Source organism: Talpa occidentalis, unplaced genomic scaffold, assembly GCF_014898055.3.
Source record: "Talpa occidentalis isolate TD23 unplaced genomic scaffold, MPIMG_talOcc4v2.1 talOcc4.2, whole genome shotgun sequence".
Taxonomy (NCBI): Eukaryota; Metazoa; Chordata; class Mammalia; order Eulipotyphla; family Talpidae; genus Talpa; species Talpa occidentalis.
In genome coordinates this window covers 130,498,635-130,522,507 of record NW_023602073.1, presented here as the reverse complement: position 1 = coordinate 130,522,507, position 23,873 = coordinate 130,498,635, and the positions used below count along the sequence as shown (strand labels likewise).

General features: G+C 33.8%; 1 protein-coding gene across 1 annotated transcript in view; it reads left to right on the top strand.

Moving 5' to 3' along the window:
* AHI1 (Abelson helper integration site 1) overlaps window positions 1-23,873 on the top strand; it is a 164,623-nt gene that overhangs the window by 16,890 nt on the left and 123,860 nt on the right. The window contains exons 8-16 of the mRNA XM_037520436.2: window positions 790-982; window positions 3,188-3,283; window positions 5,919-6,104; window positions 7,528-7,680; window positions 9,168-9,300; window positions 12,507-12,630; window positions 17,152-17,381; window positions 18,671-18,777; window positions 21,472-21,590. Of these exons, the coding sequence (XP_037376333.1) occupies window positions 790-982; window positions 3,188-3,283; window positions 5,919-6,104; window positions 7,528-7,680; window positions 9,168-9,300; window positions 12,507-12,630; window positions 17,152-17,381; window positions 18,671-18,777; window positions 21,472-21,590 (1,341 nt within the window). The remainder of the gene's footprint in view (window positions 1-789; window positions 983-3,187; window positions 3,284-5,918; window positions 6,105-7,527; window positions 7,681-9,167; window positions 9,301-12,506; window positions 12,631-17,151; window positions 17,382-18,670; window positions 18,778-21,471; window positions 21,591-23,873) is intronic.

Here is a 23,873-nt window from a genome sequence, read left to right as displayed (position 1 = left end):
AGTAGAAATGGAAAACATCTGTTAATTAATGGAGTCTTGAAAGTACAGGGAAGTTGAGGAAGCTTCTACAAGTTAAATGACCAACTTACAGCATTTAACTTGATTGTAAATTATCTTATTTTGCTCTATGCTCTATTGTCTGGTTTCATATTTTCCTTATGAAATTAATGTTACTTGGGCTACAGGTGAGAAAAATGAATCTTCAATTTAATTTTTTTCTAATACTGTTCTGTAGCTAACAAGTTGGAAGGTCCAAATAAAAAAGTACAATAAAATAGATTGTTGTGCTAGAATGAATGCATATATGTGTATATATACACACACATACATATTTACTTGAAAAGTTGGAGGAATAGTTATGAAGATTATCAAAAAGGTCATTGACTTACTCAATTTTCTGAGGGCATACAGAAAAAATATGACACATCCTGAAGATTTTGCAATCCTGTTATGCTCTTTTTTTCATTTTTAGATTGTACTGTTTTATCACTAATTCTTTTAAGATTCTGAGGGAGTTACTTTATTCCAGCTTTATATGCTAAAGGTATGCTCTCACTTTATATTTTTGTAATAAAATAATTTTGACACCACTGAAATATAATACAAGGTGATTGTAAGGTATTATTACTTTTATGTTTCCTAAAATTCATAGTGTTCTAGATGGATAATGAGCATAATTTTTTCTTTTGTATCATGACTATTCATTATTTACCTTAAACTATTTTTATTTTTTCTCATCTCAAAATTATTATAAGAATTGTCTTAATGGAAATACCTGTTTTTGAACAGTGAACGGCCTGTTTCATCTTACTATGAAAAAGAGAGTGTGAATTATATTCTCCCTATTATGACCCAGCCATATGATTTTAAACAGTTAAAGTCAAGACTTCCAGAGTGGGAAGAACAAATTATATTTAATGAAAACTTTTCCTATTTGCTCCGTGATGTTGATGAGAGCCCAAAAGTCATCTTGTTCTTTGAGGTATGGATTAAATAGAGCAGTTTAAAGTAAATTTTAATTGCTATTTTAATATAAGCCAAGTTTTTAATAGTTTAATGTTACAACAATACAATAATATGACAAAGTATAGTGATAATTTAATCTCTAGCATTTAGTGTTTGTAATATGATAATGGAAATACAAGTGAGGGATACAAGTAATACTTGCTGAGCATTTACTTGTGTGTTTAGTCATTTGATTTGCTCTGTATTATTTAATCCTTACACCACCATGACAGTTAACTGAAGTAATGAATCCAATCTCTATATATGCAATCCTCCATTCATAGCCCATTTCACAAAGTATAAACTCATTTATATCAAATTCTCTAGAAATTTGTATACTACTTGGATACATAAAGGTAACCATAGATAAATCAACTGGTTAAAACAATGTAATGCAGTACATAACTAAAATGGAATAGAACTCAGATATGAAGAGTTAGTGGAGGGTCAGAGGCAGTCAGGGAAGATTTTAGTGGAACATCTCACCTTTGAGCTGGCTTGTAATTCTAAGTTTTACTGCAAAGAAAATCAAGTTTTGGGATATAAAATGACTTTCCCAAAGTTATTCCAGTTTTAAGTGCAGGTAATTTGTATTTGAAAATAGTTTGAACCTAAAGTTCTTCCTATTTTCCCTCTACTTCATGTTAGCTTTCCATAAATAAAGGGAAAAAGAGAAAGTCTCTTTTTCAGTTTAAGCAAGATGGAGAATTTTCACATGGGAATAGCAAGACATGACCAGAGCCAGTAGTTCTTTTTGTCAGGTTACTTGTTTTTATATCCTAACTTTTATATGATACAAATTTTCCACTATATACATACATGGTTATGTTTTATGATTATTTTTAGAAAGATGTAATTTGTATTTCAAGAAACTTTTTCTTTGTGGTAGAAACTTCTTAAGTATTTTATAATCTTTTTAATTTAGTATAACAAAACTTAAAAAAGATAGATTGTTGGATTATAAATACTTTTGGTTACTTTATAACAATGTTATTGTCTACAATTGTTTTTTGATTTCAGCTTTTTGAAAGGTTATTTGAGGAAAACTTGATACTAATGCAATTCTTTAAAACCATAATTCCATTTTTAAGTATTTTTCCTAGGGGGAAAATGACAGTAAATACAGATGTATGGAAAGATATTTATTTCAAAATGTTATAGAAGCGAAAATTTTAGGTAGAAATCATTCTTTAGTAAGATATTTGATTAAATAAAATTTGGCTTTTATTAAACCATAATTAAGCCATTATTAAGTCCTGATATTTACAAGGCAGAAGATTACATATGTGTGTGTGACATGAAGAGATGTCACGTTATGTTATATAAAAATTGTTTGCAAAATGACATTGGAATTATAGTGCCACACATTCAGGAGTACACAGAAAAAAAGGTTCACATAACCAGATGTTAATGTTAATCATCTGAATTGTAAGTTGTTTTCCTTTTGTGAAATATTTTTCTTGCACTTTCAGTGTTTTTTTTCACTGAGCACATACTACAGGTGAAGACCGTCTTAAGTACATAAAAAAAGGATGGAGTTCATGTATTTTTTAGTAGTTTTCTATAGAGTCTTTATTTCATAAAGAACTTTCAATAAGCACCAGTATTTTCAAAGTGATAGTCTCTGCAGTTACCGAGAATAGTGTCTGTGGTTGCTTGGTTGTAAATTTATATATGTCCCTATAGGATATATATAAAAGAAATGTTTTTGAGAAGCCTAAGTAGAACATATGCACAAAAAGAATACTTAGGAAGGATGATCTTTCCTAAACTTAAAGGAAGACCATCCAAGGCAGAGTCAGGATATAGCCATGGCTTTTTAAGACAATTCTTTGTAGTCTACTGTTATTATTTAGGAAGTAATCTAAACTTAAGCCTTCTCTCCTTGGTATATTTGTGCATAGAATATATTTGAGGTAATAAACACTTTGCCTTGGTTTTAAATAAAGCTCAGTACAATATTCATAAAAGATAACATGGTTAAAAAAATAAACGACTATCATTGACCGGATTATTTACTTAAAGGTAAATGAAATTAGATGAAAATGTTTTTTCCTCCCTATAAGGAAAACAATTTTATGTATGCAAGTGATTTTTTAATTTTAATAATTTGTTACTAGAAAATACTAAATTTTAGGTATCCTCATATTCTGTGAAATAATTTTTTCATACTTACTACCAGATTCTTGATTTCTTAAGCATGGATGAAATTAGAAATAACTCTGAAGTTAAAAACCAAGAATGTGGCTTCCGGAAAATTGCCTGGGCATTTCTCAAGGTATGTTTTTCATCTATTTTCAGCACTTTTAAAATAATCTTCAAATCTGATTTACTGCTTTTCTCAAGTCATTTTGACTTTATATAAGGAGCTATGACCTAAGATAAGGCTATAGCGGTAAAGAGTTATTAATTCAAGCTCAGGGGATGCTCAAATATTTAGATTCTTAAATATTTGAGTTCCTACTGTGTGCTGAGCATACTCTTTGGCTCTGACGATGTAGCATTGAGACAGTCCAGGCATAATTTATTCAACTTAACAAATATGTATTAAACCCTTCCTATGTTTCAATCACTCTTCTAGTCAGTAACACAGAAGACAGACTCCTTGGCCACCAGGATTTTATATTCTAAAATGAAAAGCAGATATAAAACAATTGATTATGTGATTTATCTTTGTTATAATATTTATAAAATCTCTGGGCGTTATGGTATGGATGATAAAAGTCCTGTGGCGTCAGGGAATGATTTCCTAAAAAAGGCGACATTGAACCTGAGCATGAGCCAGATGATGGCAGTGGGGAAAAGTGTTTCCAGTAGAGGGTTCAGTCTATGCAAAGATGCTGATGTTGGAAGGAGCTACTCAGATAACAAAAGGAAGGCCACTGAGATTGTAGGACAAAGACTAAGAGAGAAAATTGTGCCTGAAGAGGTTGCTGAGGTGGAGGGGGGTTTATTAAACAGAGTCTTCTAACAAAATAAAGGCATTGTAGAAATTTAAAGAACAATGAGAAATCATTACAGGATTTTAAACAAAGGATGAAATAATCTGATTTATGTTTTGGAAAGATTACTTTGCTGGATGGAGAATGGATTAAAGAGGGCTCAAATATCTATGCTGGAAGTTCAAGATAGAAAATTCTTGCAGCAGTCTAAGTATAAATGTTAGAAATTATGGGATGCTTTTGGCAGAGATGAAAGATGTGAATAGATTGATGTTGAAAAAAATTTTAGTTTTATAATTCTTTTATTTTTGATATTCTTTATGAGTTAAAACATAAATTTGACTTATTAAAAAGTCTTAAATAATTAACCTATTTTGTAAATTTTATATATCTTTTATATTTGCACATCCATCATTCAAATATATCTATATGTCTATAACAGTAGTCATTCTTGTTTTCTAGTTCAGTTTCTATGTTAACATGTTACCTGCATACTTTTGTGCTATAATAAAGATTCTGTGAAAACCCAGCTGAAGCACTTAATCCACATTGGAGGTTAGGAAAGACTTTGAAAGAGGTGCAGTCTGAATGTTGAAAGGCAGTTTGGTTAGCAGTAGTGAGAAAGTAATTTCGCCACCCTTCTTCCCCTCCAGATGTCTCAGTTCTGTGGTCAGTTTTTAAGGGTTGGTTTTAAAGTTTGTCTTTGAAACTGGTTTCTCTATATTCCATATATAAATGACAACATCCTGTATTTATCTCTCTCCTGGCTCATTTCACTTAGCATAATCCCTCCCAGCACTATCCATGTTGTCACATGTGGCATGAGTTTATCTTTTTTGATAGCAGAGTGGTAAACAAAGCACAAAGTCACATTCACATAGTAGACATTGCCACCTTGTGGTTTTACTAGAAACCACTTTCATTCCTTTTATGCTGTTTGTACAGACCTGCAGTATTTACTATAAGTAGCATTTGCAGAAACAAAAAGGTATCTCATAGCATTTTTACCTTTAAGTGCTTGTGGATCTTTAAAATTTATCCATCTGATGCTGTTAGCGGAAATGGCAGTGATGAAGTCTCTCATCTCCATTCCTTGTACAGGGTAAAGTATGTCAAGTGCTTCTTCTATTGAACCACTTTTATATTGCCTTCATTAGATTGTAAGCTTTTCTTAAAATCTAAGTGACTTCTTTTTGGAAAGTTTGTTGAAAATTATTCCTTATTTATTGGCTCTCTTTAAATTTAATACATCACTCTCTTGAAATGCTCAATCCATAAAATCCCAGCTCCTAGCTTATTAAAAGTACACAAAAAGGAGTCCGTGAAAGAGTATCTGTTTGAGTTGGTGAGATTTTTAGTCTCATATTAATCTCCATTTATTTACCTTAAATGCCATTATTTAATCAGTTTTTACTGAATAGCCCTTAAGGAGGAGGCAGACTTCTTCACATACTTAATAAGTGATGAATGATTTGAATGAGTTTGATTTTCTTAATTATTAATTACTTCTTGAAAATGACTCTGACTTTTTAAATTTATTTTAACTTTTTAAAAACTAACACAATATAAAACTTTACTGTTTAAAATATTGATACTAAACAAATGGAAAGTGTGCTCCTATTTTTAAAATAATATGTATTTTAATTCTTGTCATCATTTTAAACCAATGTATATTGATTATCTCCTTGATGCAAGTGACATCTGGCACAATAATGTAAATGCTTTTCTAATAGTCTGAAATTGTATTTCATGCTGCTATCAGAAAAATATTTAAAAAGCCATTTGGGTTATATTTTGTCAAAATGATCTGGAACCGTGGCTTAACCATCTGTGTCTAGTTCTTTCCTCTGCCTTATAAATGTAAGGAATTTCAGCATGCCAGATTAATGAGTCTTTGGTTATTAACTATTTCCTTATTGAATGTACCTATTTTCAATGAGGATAAGATTTCATTTGAATTCTTATTTTAAGCTTCTAGGAGCCAATGGAAATGTAAACATCGATTCAAAACTGCGCTTGCAGCTATATTACCCACCTGCTAAACCTCGCTCTCCTTTAAAAGTGGTTGAAGTTTTTGAATGGTGGTCAAAATGTCCAAGGAATCGTTATCCATCAACATTGTATGTAACCGTAAGAGGACTAAAAATTCCTGAATATGTAAGTTAATAGCACATTAACATTATTAAATCTGTGTCCATTGTGTTGAGATTAAATAGTGACATGTTTTCCATTTCTAAAATGATAAGGTCTCTAGATTATCTTATAAATTACCACATTAGAAAAGTAATATCAGAGGTTATATATTAGACCTGTAGTAGCTGATACTTAAAAGATACATAAATGAATTTTAAGTCCTAAATATAGATTTGAGTGTTAGGGGAAAAAGGGTTTTTTAAAAATAATATTAGTTTTAAAAATTAACCATAGAAGTGTGATTTAAAGCAGGTGTTGACAGATGTTTTCCATACAGAACCAGGAATTAAATGGTTTAGTCTCTACATGCCATATAGTCTCCATCTTAACTTTACCTTTGTAGCATGAAAGTAACTACATAGACATGAGTAGGTAATAATTAAATGATGGGTACGGGTGTATTTCAATAAAACATTTTTTACAAAAATAGCAGGCTAGATTTAGTTCAGGCAACGGTTTTTTTTATAGTAGTATCTCTACTGCCATTTTCCATAGGCTGAAGTTACAAATAATCTTAGCAAAAAATTGGTCTTAAAACGAAGTGAAACTTTTCCTTTGGTCTTACTTACTTAAGACATTTCAGATCAGTTGTATATTTTGTAGTTGATATTATAACCTGTGTATCAAAACCTTTGACCTTTATTATATAAGTTTTGTGATTTTTAAAGCCAGAGATAGCCTATCAGCACTATTATATAATGTCTGGTAGATATTAGTGAAGAGGCTAAAACAAGGGAACAGAGTTATTAAAACCATTTCATACAAACCATTGGAGGTTTTAAAAGTTTCTCCCAGCTTTTAAGGCATTGTAGGGTAAGTAAAAAAGTATCAGGCTTTTCTGCCCTTCCGCCATTAGGATTGAAGATGGAACCCTGTGGTCCCAAATGCATGCCTTATAGCGGGCACCTGGAGTAGGGTATGGGCATGTGTAAGTGGGTACACCTGGGCTGAGAGACTGAGCTTATAAGGGCGGCGTCATGGTGATGCCAGCAGAACCACGAGAGGAAGCAGAGAAAACATGAGAGAAGGCCGGAGAGCCCAGAAAGAGTGAAGACTTGCTGGGGGCTGGGAGGCCTGCCTGTGTCTGCCGTGTGCCTGGTAAATCCCAATAAAAGCCTGCAAAAGCCACTGAGGGCTCCAGGACTTCTCCTTACCCTGTCTGCTCAGCTCATAGAGATCCTGCTCTGTGCCCATCCTGCCAATACAGGCATTTTTAATTTAACTTTCATTTTATTAGAATAATGCACCAATAAATATAGGCTTTTTCCTGGATTACATTTTGAAAACATTTCTGTGGTGTTTGCTATTTTCAAAGCAATAAATACTGGCAAAGAGCAAAAGATTAACATGCGCTATAAAAACTTTCTCATTTTTTACATGTACTTAGATAAAGCCATCTTACCGTTCTATGATGGCTCTTCAGGAGGAAAAAGGTAAACCAGTGCATTGTGAACATCACCATGAATCAAGTTCAGGAGACTCAGAACCTGGAATAGAAGATTCAAAGGAAGTTGTAAAGTGGAAACGACTACCTGGGCAGGTGAAATGTTTGATAATACTAGATTTTTTATAATACTAGATTCATTTGGATATTTAGTTTAAAAATTCTAGTAGTTTCTAGGGTATAACTAGCTTGCTACTTAAATCCCCCAGATTGTCCATCTTTGTTACCTCAGTGTTATCTTTCCATTAGGTCATTAATTATTTGACAAATAATTAAATGGAATACCTATCAAGTGCATAAAAGCACTTAGGTCCTTTGAGAACCCATGCCATTTTCTTACTCTGCTAGAACTGCCACAAAAAAATACTGCATTCTGAAAATCTGAAACAACAAAAATTAATTTCACAGTTTTAGAGTCTCAAAGTCCTAAGATGAAGGTATTGACTGATTGGGTTTACTCTGAGGCTTTCTCCTTGGCTGCCAAGGTGACTGCCATTTTGCTACCTCTTCATGGCCTTTTCTCCAAGCATGTATATCCCTCATATAGATCTCTTTTTTTTTTTTTTTTAATAGAGGCATGCTTTATTTATTTATTTATTTTGTTTGTTTATACAAGCACTGGGTACAGTCAGAAGGGCAGGAGGGTGAGAGAATTCACCAGAGCCAGAGCGGGGAGCAGAGCAGGCAGAAGGACCGAAGTACACTGCTGAGGGGAGCAGCGGGCGGCAGGGGGGTCTGCGCGCCATGTGGGACCCTCCTCCAGTGGCCGGGGAGCAGCCGGGGATCGAACCGGCGCCGCAGAGGCCGCGGGCAGCTTCGCAACCCAGCGCTCAACCGCTGCGCCACCGGGGAGGCCCCTAGATCTCTTCTTTTAAGGACGTTGTTGGATAAGTGAAAATTGTGAGGATTTCCCGCCCACTCGCTGTTAATATTAATGATTGACACCTGTGGGCTTGCACGCGTGCCTGATGGCAGACAACTGGAGTAGGGTGTGAGCATGTGTAGGTGTGCACACCTGGGGTGAGACTGGGCTTATTAGGGCGGCGTCGTGGCGTCTTCTATGCCAGAGGTAGAAGAAACTGAGACAGCTGGTAGCAGAGAAGCAGAGCAGAAAAGAGCCTGTGAGAGAACACTAGAGAGCCCAGAAAGAGTGAAGACTCACTGGGGGCTGGAAGGCTGACAGGCTATCCCTCCTCTCCCCCCACCTATCCCCTCCCACCCCGCATGTCATGTGCCTGGTTGCCGCACTACAAGTGATGTAAAAAGCTCAAAAGTCTGAGAAAGCCACTGAGGGTCCCAGGACTCTCCTTTACCCATCTGCCCGGTCATAGAGATCCTGCTCTGTGCCTTCCTGGCATTACAGATGTGAATTAAGTATTAGACATAGAGTTTAAATTCATTTAATTTGAGGGAGAACTGATTCTGTTTCAAAAGTAATTTGTTAGCGTTTTCCATTCTGCTTACTTGCTTTTCTTCTGGGACTTGAAAGAAAGAATACAACTCTACCACTACAGTAAGTAAAGTTAAACCTGGCCTTCCTATTTCAATATTTCCTAATTTATATTTTTTAAATGTATTTTTAGGCTTGCCGTATCCCAAACAAGCACCTCTTCTCACTAAATGCAGGAGAACGAGGATGTTTTTGTCTTGCTTTCTCCCATAATGGAAGAATATTAGCAGCAGCTTGTGCTAGCCGGGATGGATATCCAATTATTTGTAAGTAAATTATCCTGTTTAATCTGATTATAGTCTATATGGAGGGCATTCTTTGATTTTTAAAATTAATTGATATCTTAATTTGAGTAATGCCCTAGTTCTACTAATTTAAAGAAAATAGGCTTTAGTAAAGCAACAGTTTTTTTTCAAAATAATTTATATTTTTCTGTATAATTTTTATTTAGAAATAGAATGAGCATGATGAAATGAAGATGTAAATACATATTTAAAACATGCAGGGTGATTTTTGCAAGCATTTTTCATTTTAAATACAGAAATTTAGGGACAAAGGATTAATTGATCTCATGAGGAATTTTAATCCAATGTTGGCAGGTGATAGCAACCTAAATTAAACTGTAGAAGCCCTCAAACATGTGTGCTATGAAACAATAATTGGCCCAGGAGTACCTGGATAAATACTTCTTGTTATGATAGAGAAGTTTGCAGAGACCCAAATCCAATCTCAAACTGCCTTTAAAAATATAGAAAACCATGTTAAAAAGAAAAACTACTTCTATATTGATAGATTTTTTTTTTTGAAGTGAGTGTTATCACACTTAGAAGCAATAAATCCTTTCCCTTAATTCTTGCTCAATAATGATACCAGTTCAGCTCAGAAGGAAATAGCCAGCTTTTCATCCTCTGTCCTTTGCAAGAGATCTTACTGAATTTTCCTGGACTGATTTGCTTTTGTTCAGCAGGGACTCATAATTAGTTTGATTAGCACTTATTAAATAATATTCTTCCCCATGAAATACCGTTAACTTTGCAAAACATAATTATTTACGTAGTTTGATCACCATTATATGATTTAAAAAATTTACCAAAATCTGTGCATAGGGTAAAAAAAATTCTGAAGAAGCACCCCAAATATTAATAGTGATCTCTCTTTGTGACAGTGAAATAGTTACTTGATTCTGATTTGTTTTTACATTTCTGTGATAAATATCTTACTTTATGACAAAAATACACTTGTTCAAAATGCTAAGTTTAGATATACTTACTGCTTAAATCTCAAAAGAAAAAGGCTCAAAAGCTCTGCTTTTGGTTTTTGTTTATGATGTTTCTACTGGTAATTGGTTTTGACTGTTGAATGCGCAGGTGATGTTTTTCATACATTTGGGAAAATTAGTCTTTATTTCTACAAATGTCCTTTCTAACCACCCCCCTTTTTTTCCCCTGGAACTCCATTTTGTTTTTCTGCTTCTTCTGGAACTCCATCATTTCTGTGTTGCTATAGTTGGTGCTGTCCCATAGGTCTCTTCAGCTTTCCTCTTTATTCATTCTTCAGTCGTTTTCTTTCTGTCCATCAGACTGCATAAACTCAATTGAACTATCTTCAGGCTTACCAGTTCAAATATGCTTTTGAGCTCCTCCAGTGAATTGTTTATTCTAGTTAATTGTACTTTTCAACTCTAGAATTTCTGTTTGGCTTTCTTTGATAATTTATGTCTCTTTATTGATGATCTCTTTTTTGATGAGAAATAAAATAATTTCTCACCTTAATTGTTTTTAATGGTTTTCTTTAGATACTTAAACATTAGTAGATTTAAGTCTTTAAGAAGAACAATATCTAGAATTCATTATGGAGAGTTCAATTAACTTTTTTTTCCTGTGAAAGGGCATACTTTCCTGTTAATTTTTTATTGTCTCCATAATTTTTTGTTGAAAATGGGATATTTCATATATGAGAATATGGAAATTCTGGAAATCATATTCTTCTTTGTCCAATTCTCCATCCACCCAACAGAGATTATTTATCCTAGCCTGTTTGTTTAGTGATTTTCCTGGAGTGATTCTATCATCTTTTTCCTTCATCATGTATAGCTCCTGAAGTTTCTATTTGGTTAGTTGTCAGCTAATGGTTACAGAGATTTTTAAATGCCTTGAGTGAATAGATACCCCAGCCTTGGTCGTGAGGCTTTCGCAGGCATTTTCCAACTATGCCTTGGCCTTCTCTTCCTATTTGAACAGAGCCTCTTCAGGGTACCCAGTGTGAAAGAGGGCCTCTCAGGTTTTCTTGGGCATGCACACAACCTTTCACATGTGTGTGTTCATCTAGAATCCCAGGAATGACTCGAAGTTTTTTTAAGTCCCCTCATGGATATCTCACTCCCAGACTTTTCCTTTTAAGTTTTTGGTCAGCTTCTTAGCCCCAGCTGGTATCACAGCCTCTGAGGGCTATGCCACTGGTTGTCTTAGCATGCATCCTTCCGTTAGGGCTGGGACCAGCATGCGCAGAGTCAGGTCAAATAAAGCCAAACACTGAGAATGAAGACTGAGGGTATTGCCTCACTAACACTGATGTCGTGAAGATGGGACTTTGGGGAAACTTCAGACCTTTGTGCCTCATCCCACGTCAGCTAGACTACTGGTTTTAGTTGTGAGATTTTTGGTTTTTAAAATTTCTTTGGAGCTTTGGAAGGGCAAGTTAAAACACATCTGAGCTCAGTGTTCTTACCAAGATGCAGCTATTTTTCTTGCAAAAATACTCCTATTTTTATAAGCTTTTGCTTAATATTCAGAGTTCTGGAAAAGTTGACTTTTGTTCATGTTCTTTTTGCTTTTTAAAAAAAATTCTTATTTTTCTGTTCCAGAAATAATTCTATACTGCTTAAATGGCTTTTGGTTTTACCACTAGGTGGAAGTAGAGATGTGGAAACTTTTGTTGTTCAAGGTTTCATTATATACATTATATACACAAAAGGTTTCATTCTATACATAAAATAGTAATACCCCAATATATGTATGTATTTATGTATGTATGTATATAAAATCACTTTAGTAGTTTAAATTATTATTTCAAATAATTAAACCTTTGGTTGGATCTTTTTGATTTTCAGGTAAAACAATAACATTCATAAACGCCCAAATTATAGAAATTTTGAAGTGAAATGCACTTTCAATGTCTTGTTATTTTATTAATAAATTGATTATTGACGTTTACTAGAATTTCTTTGAAGAGATGAGAATAATTGTTAATTGCAGCATTTTCTAAAATTCTATGTGTGTAAATTCTTCTGTCTAAAGCAAATAAAAAACTATTTTAAGTAGGCTAAAATTTTTTATATTGACAGTGTCCTCGATGACATAGTATTCTTGTAGACAATGCTTGCCTTATGTACAAATTACTATAAGTTATGTATTTGTGTACTGCTGGATTAAGGATTCACTGGAAACCTACTAATTTTTAATATTTTCATTAGTATATGAAATCCCATCTGGACGTTTCATGAGAGAATTATGTGGTCACCTTAATATCATTTATGATCTTTGCTGGTCAAAAGATGATCGCTATATACTTACTGCATCATCTGATGGCACTGCCAGGTTAGTATACCTGAAAAAACTTATTGTATGAGGAGTTTGTTATCAAGGAAAACAAAGGGAATGTGTAAAGTGTTATAACTACTTTTCTTAATCAAGGGGTTGTCATAAATATATATCATACAGATTGAATAAATGTAGTGAAAACTTCTTATTGCATGTTCTTGTTAAATATATTTATTTAGGGCCTCCTTGGTGGCACAATGGGTTGAGTACAGCACTGCAGAGGCTGTCTGTAGCCTCTGCAGTGCTGGTTTGATTCCCGGCCGGCCAGGAAACAATCCCCATGGTGGGGCAGACCTCTCCTGTCTTGCCCGCTGCTCCCCTCAGCAGTGCACTTTGGTCTGTCTGCCTGTTCTGCTCCCCGCTCTCTCTCTCGTGACTCTTCTCATGCTCCTGCGCCTCGGGCCTGTACCCCAGTTCTTTTATAAAAATAAATAAATCTGTAAAAATATATATATTTATTTATGTGATAGATAATCCTTCTAGTCCTAGGTAACAGTCATTATGTGCACTCTTCAATTAATACTTTAAAATGAGTTTATTGAACAGCTGAGGTTTTTTGTAGAATATAAGCTCTTGATTGCAAGGATGCCATCTTCACTGTTGCCTGGATGCAGAAGCCAGGCCCTAGTGGTCAGTATAAACCAAAATACATGAGCGTGTACCTTATGCTCTAAGAACTTTATACTTTGTCAGGTATTTGCATTATTCAGAATGTAGTCTTAATTTAATCCTTTCCAGTTTAATATCACAATGAAATATTTAAAAAGCTACTTATTAGAGTTTCAGTTATACTTTTTTTTGGCTGCTTGTTCTATCTTGGATGTTTTCTAAAAATATTGCTTGCCTTTATGCATATACATACATAATCTTATAATTCCAATAAATGTTAAGTAGATACATATAAATATTTATTATCTCAACAGACTGAGAAAATGACCATTAGAGCAAGTTGAGATCCACCCTGACTTCTGTCATATTTACTTGGGCATTTTGCTCTTTTTAAACACACTTTTTTTAATAGCTACTTCTGGTATTTGTGGTCCTTCTATTACTCTTATCCATTTCCTTTTTAATATAAAATATCTAATTGATCAAGTTATTAATACTCTTTTTATTAAAACAAAAAAGATGGCAGTTGTGACAATTGATTTCCCTCTCTATCTAGCTGGGCACCTATAGTCCCTCTTAACAATACCCAAAAGAATTTGGTCTGTTTTTTTAACATGGCCAATTCTGTCTGATGTCAAGTTTTTCTAGAGAAAAATACATAGCTTATCTAAGACCTGACTGGATTTGTAAGTCTTAAAGTCACCCGAGCTGTCATTTTTGCAGAGCAGTACTTTTACTTATCTTTATCCAGCTGCCTTTTCTCATTCTTCTAACAGTAGTTCCAGACGTTACCGTGCGTCAGGTTCTTTATATTCAGTCTTCCTGCTTTCATAATGACTGCCTTCAGTTTACACTGGCACTTAGCCAGACATGAGCTTTTCTGTTTCCCTCTTAATACCTATAAATTAACCCATTTTTATATCTACCCACCTATCTTACTAAAAAGGTACAGAACCTTCAAGGTTAATCTGTGACCTATACTTTTAATCTTTGTCCTTTAATCTGTGGTTTTGTTATTTTTATTTTCTACCTATCTTGTCTCTTTAGTAAATCTTTCCCCTCTCATCTTAGGAAATATGTTCAAATCGCCTTATCTTAAAAAAATCTTTTCCCCTACTCTTTCTGCTTTCCAGACTACCACATTATTTTTCCTCTGTATGCTATCAAGAGCATTCAGTATGTGTTGTCTTTACTTCAACATGCTTAGTCTGGCTTTTTTCACTCTTACTTTTGCAGAGGTCACCAGTTTCATACTAATTTTCAGATGAATTGGACAGTTTGCATTCACCACAGCAATTAATTACTGACCAGTCTTGAAATATGTTCAATTCAGGATTCTCATTGACAGTGTCTTCTGTTTTCTTCTCATGACTTTGATCAATTCTTGTTCTACTTCTCTCATTCCTTTTCCTCTGTCTGTTCCATATGAATGGTCTCTACAGATGTGTGTCCCCAGGATCCTTTACCTGATTATCTTCCCTGGATTGTAATCTTGATTCACATTTCTCTCATCTTTTTCAGTTTTGAATCCCACTTATACGCTAATACTTCTAGCTCCCACACTTTTTTCCTGAGTCTGATATTTATTTAGATATCCTGGTAGTATCTCAAATCCAGAATTAAACTTATCAATGTCCCCACTTTTTCTACTGTTTTAAAGGTATCCTTAGCCACACTGTCTCTGATTTTGGGACCTCTCTTCCCTCTTGACCATCATTCTTTTCCACATCTAACTAATACTAAACTATGTCACTTCTCCCTCCTAGAAGGCTCACCATCCTATTACATCATTTCTAACAAGCCCATCTCTTCCCACTCCATCCCCTCTTACACATAGGTCTTAATTTTGGTAGGTTTATTCATTCTCAATCCTAAAAATTGTTTTGTGTTATCTTTTCAAATTTGTGTATTCTTGTTCTCTGTGATTAACCTGATTTCCCTCCCTCCCAAATCTGTTGGTAAATTTGTTTTGATTGGAATTCTACCATTGCTTCAGTGACTAAAACCATCGTTAATGATATAAATTAAGTTTATACATAAAAGCTTCATTTTTATTTAAAAGTAGTAATTTTTTCTTAATTGAACTATTTTTAAGATATTGCTTCATTTCTGCCTGTTACATGGTATTTTAAATAATGCTGCTAAGCTTTAATAGCAAGCACCTGAAGTTTTTATATTTTAGCTATCTTTTTAATATTTCCCTCCAAATTAGTGATTTTGTTTTCAGTAAGTATTACATTTCATGTAGCATCTGTTCATTGAAAGTACTGCTATGGTAAAAATGTTTATGCAGTAACACACATGCTTGTTTTTACTTGAAAACATGTTCTTTCACTTCCTTCATTATTAGTTTGAATTCTTAGTAATTGAAGATCATATCCTGTATTTTAAGCAGCTGTTGAGAAAACTCACAAAATGTTATTCTTGAATAGCAACTGCAATTTTTTTCTTTTATTGATAATTTTGAGAAGGCCTTGATCTGCTTTAGTTTTCTGGCAGTACTTGAATCCCCATATTAAAAAAAGAAACATATTCTTCTAATTCGAATAAACTTAAACTTTTTAAAAACCCATTGTTCCATATTCATATAACTCCCGTCTGTTGCTAGATTTTGCCTATTTTTTATACATTGACTAAAAGTATAGAGTAACTGACATAACAGTTTTACCCTTTGGGCTTATGCTTTTGTCAAGACTGTAGATATGAGTGTAATAGTAATGTTTTAATTATCCAATACTTAGCGGAAGAGACAAACAGTTTAATGTAGGATAATCTGTCTTTTTTTTTTTTTAAAGATTTTTTTTATACAAGAACTGGGGTACAGTCAGAGGCATGGGAGGGTTAGAGAATTCACCAGAGACAGAGCGGGGAGCAGAACAGGCAGACAGACCGAAGACATTGCTGAGAGGAGCAGCAGGCAAGGCAGGAGAGGTCTGCTCCACCATGTGGGTTGCTCCCTGCCTGGCCAGGAATCGAACCCGCCCTGCAGAGGCTGTGGACAACTTCACAGTGTGGTGCTCAACTCACTGCACCACCGGGAGGCCCAGGATAATCTGTCTTCTATCAAAATATCAGTTATTTTAATCTTTTATTCTGTAAGTTATATAGTAATTTCAATATGGATTTTAAGTCTTTGGGATCTTCTTATTCAGAAATCTAGACTCAGAAATCACAACTACAGGTTAATAGAGTGCCTTATTCTTTAAATTACCACTAGTAAGCACTTTGAGCAAGCAATATACACAACCTAATTAAATCATTAAAGTTTCTCCTGGTATTTTATTTTTTTTATTATTTTTTTAAAAGATTTATTTATATTTATTTATTTATTTATACAAACACTGGGTACAGTCAGAAGTGCGGGAGGATGAGAGAATTCACCAGAGCCAGAGCGGGGAGTAGAGCAGGCAGAAGGGCCGAAGCATACCGCTGAGGGGAGCAGCGGGTGGCAGGAGAGGTCTGTGCGCCATGTGGGACCCACCTCCGGTGGCCGGGGAGCAGCCGGGGATCGAACTGGCGCTGCAGAGGCTGGGGGCAGCTTCGCAACCCAGCGCTCAACCGCTGTGCCACTGGGGAGGCCCCTGATATTTTATTTTTGATGTATGTTATAGCAAGTGCGATATTTTACCAACTATACATTTACTGAATGACAAAGATAGGTAGATTTAAAAAACAGATAAACATTCAAATATAAATACAGGTTTTCATTTTACTATATAGATTATATTAGTAAACAATATTTAAACTTGATAATGACTATAAGGAAAGCCATAACATGTGATCCCATTATTTTTTATTGTTTTAAAATTTACCATTGGTGTTATCAACTTATTTAAATCTGTTGGCTACATTGGTTGTTGAGAAATGTCTGCCTTTTGGAAATGATATTAATTTTTTACTCTTCTCCAGGATTTGGAAAAATGAAATAAACAATACAAATACTTTCAGAGTTTTACCTCATCCTTCTTTTGTTTACACGGCTAAATTCCATCCAGCTTTGAAAGAACTGGTGGTTACAGGATGCTATGATTCTGTGATACGGATATGGAAAGTTGATATGGGAGAGGACCCTGCAATTCTGATTCGACAGTTTGACACTCACAAGAGTTTTATCAACTCTCTCTGTTTTGATACTGAAGGTAAGTCAGTAATAATATATGTATATAAAATTATAACATATATATATGTTCCAAATGAGGGCTAGTTCTATAAAAACTATACAAATGTTACTTGCACTGGGATAATTATTATTTGAGTTTGAGAGGAATTTTATGTGTTGATAATTGTTTGTAGATATTTAGATTTATACATATGTTCAGATCATCTGATAGACCTGAGCATAGATTTGGTACTGATGAAGTTCTATTTGTAATTTTAAAGTATTAAATTCCTAAACATTTAGAATTAACTAATCTTTGATGTAACAGGCATTCCTATTCCAAATAAGTAAATTTCATTGGATTAGTAATTATTATTCTCAGTAGTTTTTTTTTAATGACCTTTTAAACTACAGGGTAAAAATGAGGAAGGTACAGTGAAATCCAAAAGGAATATTGAGAATATATATTTTGAATATAGCTATTAGCTTATCAAATACAAAAACATATAAGCAAAATTATTTAAAGACTTGTCTAACTCTATGAATAATATAGCTGGTATTTTATTAAAGATGTAAATATAGATTATCAGTTGGAAGAATAAAGAAATTCATTATATCTATTAAGTTTCACTTTTTACATTATTGCAGAGACTAGACCTTTAGGCTATAGCTATAATTAATTAGCGTGGAATTCAAATCAAAATGATAATATTGTTAATATACTCAGTACAATCCAAAGATGTTACCAAATTGGAACACTTTCAAGAAAGGTTAACCTTGGATGGAAAGGTGTTTAAAAGCTGTCATATTAGAAGTAGCTCATATTGTAAAAGAGAGATGAAGAATTTCTTCAAATATTTGGCATTAAGATATTTATATATGATAAAAAGAGAATTCAGTCTGTGTTACTCCAGTAGGTAGCAAATAGGGTTAAAGTTGCCATAGAGGGATTTTGCTCAGAATGAAAAAGAACATTCGCATTCATAGTTCATCAGTTGTATAAGCTGCTTTGTACATTTTAAGTTACTATTTGGTGAACAACCATTTCTTTGTAATGGTGTGTAAGATATGCTTGAATGGGTCTGAACTTTTAATGGTCTCTGAGGGCCCATTCAGCTGTAAGATAGTTTTATTCTAAGATTGATATTAAACTAGAACTCCTAGATAATTGGGATTTGCTTTCGAATTTTTTTTTTATATTTGGGATTTTTTTTTAACTGAAATATCTTTTAATAACCTTCTGTTTTGCTGTGATGTATTTTCTCAATGTCATATTTGTTTCCACCTCTGTATAACATTTATAAACGAGTAATTTCTTTATTCAACTAGGTCATCACATGTATTCAGGAGACTGCACAGGAGTGATTGTTGTTTGGAATACATATGTCAAAGTTAATGATGTACAACATTCAGTGCACCACTGGAGTGTAAATAAGGTATGAAATCATATTTCATATTGGTATTCAATTAGAGAAACGAAAAAATGTCAATCCACATGACATTGTGTCCTGTCTTTTTCAAAAAAATAAGTTCTCTCACTTCTTGAAAAGTCAGTTATCATTGATGATCATCCTGCTGGCTAATTGATGATACAGTGACTTAGTGAAATTTTCTTCACTAGAACCAGGCTTTACTTTGATTTTATTTTTTGAACCTTAACTGTACTGTGACATTTAATGATTTATTAAGGAAATTTACGTTAAGTGGGATTATGTTATACCACTTAGATGTATTTATAGATGTATAGATAATACATTTGCCTATCTTTTTTTTTTTTTCCCTTGATCCAGTGACACCACTCTAAGCTTTCAGAATTATATGATGCTGAGGGTGGCTCATCATTTAATTATCATCATTGTCTCATTTGAAATTGCTAAATAGAAATGAATGATGGTGCTCATTTTTGGAGTACAGTGTTTCAAGGTAGCTTGTAGACTAAACAATTTTGTTGGATTTCTTTAGTTAAAATACAAAATGAATCATTAAATTTGAGTATGTTTTGTATACACTGACACAATTTTTATATTACATGCTGCCTTTGTTCTTCAATTTTTTTGTTTGTTAGACTAGATTGTAACAATTGTCCTTATTTGAAAAGTTACTCTTATGTAATAAATAATTTTCATGAATTACAGTTTTATATATAATATATAATTATATCAGTCTATGAGTTTAAAAAGTCTAATTTTAGTCATTTTCACCTAGTCTGTCAGATTAATGAATGATATCTTGGAATTCATATAGTCTAATTTCACTCACATTGAAAATAGAGCTTTCTAATTACTTATGTACCTGAGGGATTGGCAAGGCTCCAAAGGCACTGACTTCAATTATTTGCATCTATAAAGAAGAGTTCATTATTGTGTTAAAAAAAAAAAAATGTGTGTTTCTTTACAGTATTATGGTAACCAAAAGGCAAATTTATCTAGAAAATCTACAGCCTGGTGATTATTTGAGACAGTTATCTTTACCATAGGTAATGCCCTAGGACAAACCGGAGAGTACGATTTCTTGCTTGGTTCTCTTCAGCCAGTTTTGTGGGGAATGCTAAATTACATTCATCTGTCCATGTGCTTTTGTACATGCTCCAAGGTGAATGACATGGATATTTAAGCAAGTTTTTTTTTTTTTAGTTTGAACGTGAATGTAATAAGGAAAAAATGTAGACAAAATCATTAATGGATACTACAAGCACGAAATCTTCCAGCATGTTTCTCAAACTTACACTTAACAATTAACTTGTTAGATGGTTTTGGTTTTGATTTTGCACATTTGCGTTGGCTAAGTGTCTGTTCATTTGCTCAAACCCCACATAGTGCATACCTACCCCTAATTGTTGTAAATCAGCTCAGTAAAATCCCCGTCTATGGTGTCAGCGTATGACTTTTTCTATAACTTTTAAAAAGTGGGTGAAAGCAGGTTTTAACGTCAAAAAGCAGTAACCAGGGCTCAACTGCTGATAATAGGTCTGTAGCAGTTTGTATCTGACTTCTACTGGTGCCAACCCACCTCTGACGAGAAGACCCCCTAGAAGAAGGGAATACAAAATAAGAGAAGCCTAATTCAGAAATTCTTTCTGTAGGTTAAAGCAGATTTTCCTTTTTTAAAAATTAGTTTATTTTTTAAATGTGATATCATTAGGATTCTATCAACTATCACCACCACCATAAGGTACCTACCACCAAATCACCCACAGTCCACCACCTTAGTCTATTGTGCTTCCTTCCTCTTGGTTCCTACCTCTCCTCCACCACCTGCCCCTTTGGACACTTCAGTTTTTTAGTCAGTTTTCAAGGGCTAACTTTTAAGATTGTCTTTCTCTGGTTCTTGGTATGGTTTCTCTATATTCTATGTATTAGTGACACTAGCTGGTATTTATCTTTCTGCTTCAACTTATTTTATTTAGCATTATCTCTTCTAATTCCATCCATGTCACTAAAGCAGGCTTTCCTTTGGCTCAGTGAACTTCAGCGTCAGCAGTTTTACATTTGCAATTTTTTTCTCTCAACTGGTAATCCAAGCAGGGAGGACATTTGGTAATTTTTCTTACGCGAAACTTATATTGACACATTCTCTCTCAGTGTTGTTGACCTTGACATCATTAATTAGGTGACTTCCATCACTGCCTTAAATAACTATATAAAAAAAACCCTTAAAATTATTTTCTAAATTCAATGATTTCAGAATAAATTGTTGATCATATACCCTTTTAAGGATAAGTGGAGGTAAAAGTATGAGGAAATAATCTGAGTCTGAAATAGAACTTGAAAGTTAATTCTGTGCTTTTGAATTATAAAAACTGGAAGCTTTCTTATATGATGACAAACAGAAAAAGTGGTATCAGAATATGTTTTTAGGAAATGCTTCCTTGGAACTAACTAAATTTTGGCAAATCATGTATAATACAAAAGCACATTGTGACTAATTAAGTATGACTTTATATCACAACCCAAAGTATATTTTATTAACTTTATTTTTATCCTTAATTTGAACTCACTGGGACTTCTAAAATTGCCAAAAATTTTAAATCATCCTGTGTAGTACAATTAAATGAAATATCTTAATTTTGTACTGTAAAAAAGGCTCATCGCTAGACAAAGTTTACAGCAGTAATTATCTTATCATTTCAGGAAATTAAAGAAAGTGAGTTTAAAGGGATTCCAATAAGTTATTTGGAGGGTCATCCCAATGGAAAACGTTTGTTAATACATACCAAAGATAGTACTTTGAGAATTATGGATCTCCGACTGTAAGTATATATAAATATTGACAGTTCAAGGATTCATAGAATAATGAATTTATTGATATTTATAAAATGCAGCTGTGACTCTCAGCTAGACCATTTTGTCCCTTGGGACATCTGGCAGTGTCTGGAAATGTTTTTGTAGATTGATTCTAGCACCTAGTGGCTATAGACTAGAGATACTGCTGAACATCCTATAGTTCAAAAGACAGAGTCCCTCCCACTCCCTGCTCCAGAGAATTATCTGGGTCAAAATGTGAATAGTTTTTTTTTTTAAAGATTTATTTATTTATTTATTTATTTATTTATTTATTTATTTATTTATTTATTTATTTATACAAGCACTGGGTACAGTCAGAAGCACGGGAGAGTGAGAGAATTCACCAGAGCCAGAGTGGGGAGCAGAGCAGGCAGAAGGACCGAAGTACACTGCTGAGGGGAGCAGCGGGCGGCAGGAGAGGTCTGCGCGTCATGCAGGACCCTCCTCTGGTGGCCGGGGAGCAGCCGGGGATCGAACTGGTGCCACAGAGGCTGCGGGCAGCTTTGCAACCCAGTGCTCAACCGCTGCGCCACCGGGGAGGCCCAAAATATGAATAGTTTTAAGGCTAAAGTGTAGTCAGTTGCTTTTTATTTTCATAATTAAAAATAAATAAACTTCTACTTGCTGTACCTTTTCATCTCTATGATAGTATAATATTATGATACAATATCACAGCTGACTGAGAAGTATTTAATTAATACATTCTTGTTTTTATTTTTTTGTTTTACTTTTAAATAATGTAAATGAAAGGAAATGCCTTTAATAAAGAAATTTTGGGCAAACCAGTGTAAATTTCTGGTGAGCTTTCCTTTAGGTGTTAACAGTTCCTGTGGAAAATAATGATAGCATTTTTTTTAAGATTTCTTTATTTTGTTTAGAAAACAAGATAGTAATTTGTTAGTCTGTTCTGCAATTATCTTTTTGTGACTAACCATTAAGTCCATTAATATTTATGTAGAATAGTTCAGAACACTGGCCTGGGTGCTGCGGGGGAATGATAAGCACCATCAGCTTATCTAGAATTTATTATCTAGCTGTGTCACTTCCAAAATAACACACAAAACCTTTAATTAGGCTAAATGTAAGATATTTTCTGATTAGACCCTACTTTTCTTTTTTTTCCTACATTTTATACTCATGTTATGCCTGGCAGACAGCAAGTATTCAGTGTGTATTTTTTTAATGAACATAAGTATATCGTAAAGTTGACTGTATTTTTCATGGCAGCAGTAAAGCTGGTAGGTATAATAAAATTTTCTGTTAAGGACTTAATGGAGAAGTGGGCATTTGAGCTCAGTTTTGAAGCATTAGTGGATTTAGAGAAAGTGGATTTAGAGAAGTTGGATGTGTTTTCAGTAGAGTGGGAAGCATGAAAAGCTTGAATTGAATTAATATTCAGAGGTGTATATAAGTTGTACCTGAGACAAAGTCAGTTTACATCTGTATGAGCATAGGTTTCCTGACAAGGAGTATTAAGAGAAAACTTCAGAAATAGAGATTAGAGCCCTATTTTAGAAGGTCAGGCCTTAGGAGTTTGGTTTTCTTTTTAGCAATATAATATTCAACCTAAGGTCATGGCTCTAGAGACGAACTGCTTGGAATCAAATTCTGCCTTTTCCACCCTTTATTAACTGATGACTTCTGTGTGTCTCTCTTCTCATCTCTCCAATGGGAAAAATAATATATACCATCTTCATAAAGGGGAAGATACTAGTGGGGAATATACTAGTTTATAATGTAAAACACTTAAATCATTACAGCACATAGCAAGGACTTAAGAAATGTTTGGTCCAGTAACCTCAGTTCTGGGGCATTTATGTAAAGAAAACAATTATAAAACAGTGTAAAAAATATACATTCAAGATTGTTCATCCAAACCATACTCATTGTGGGGAAAACCTAGAAACACACTAAGTGTTATCCTAGAATAGAAAATTGAAAATATATTTAGACAATTATGTAGCATAAAGCTTTTAATATTATAATACATACTCAAGTTTTCTTACATGTAGGACCATTGTGGTTTATTATTGAGTGAAAAAAGCAGATAACAGCGTGGTATCTATAAAACCAAAATCTCTCTTTAAACCAGAGATGATAATAGTGTTAACTGGGTGCACAGTAGGCACTGAAACAGTGTTATCTGATATTCATAAGTGAAAAAGCATGTGAGATTGGATTCTATATTCAATAGATGACTTAATAATGTGTTTGCTAACATTTTTGTGAGGATCAAATATTCCTTGTGT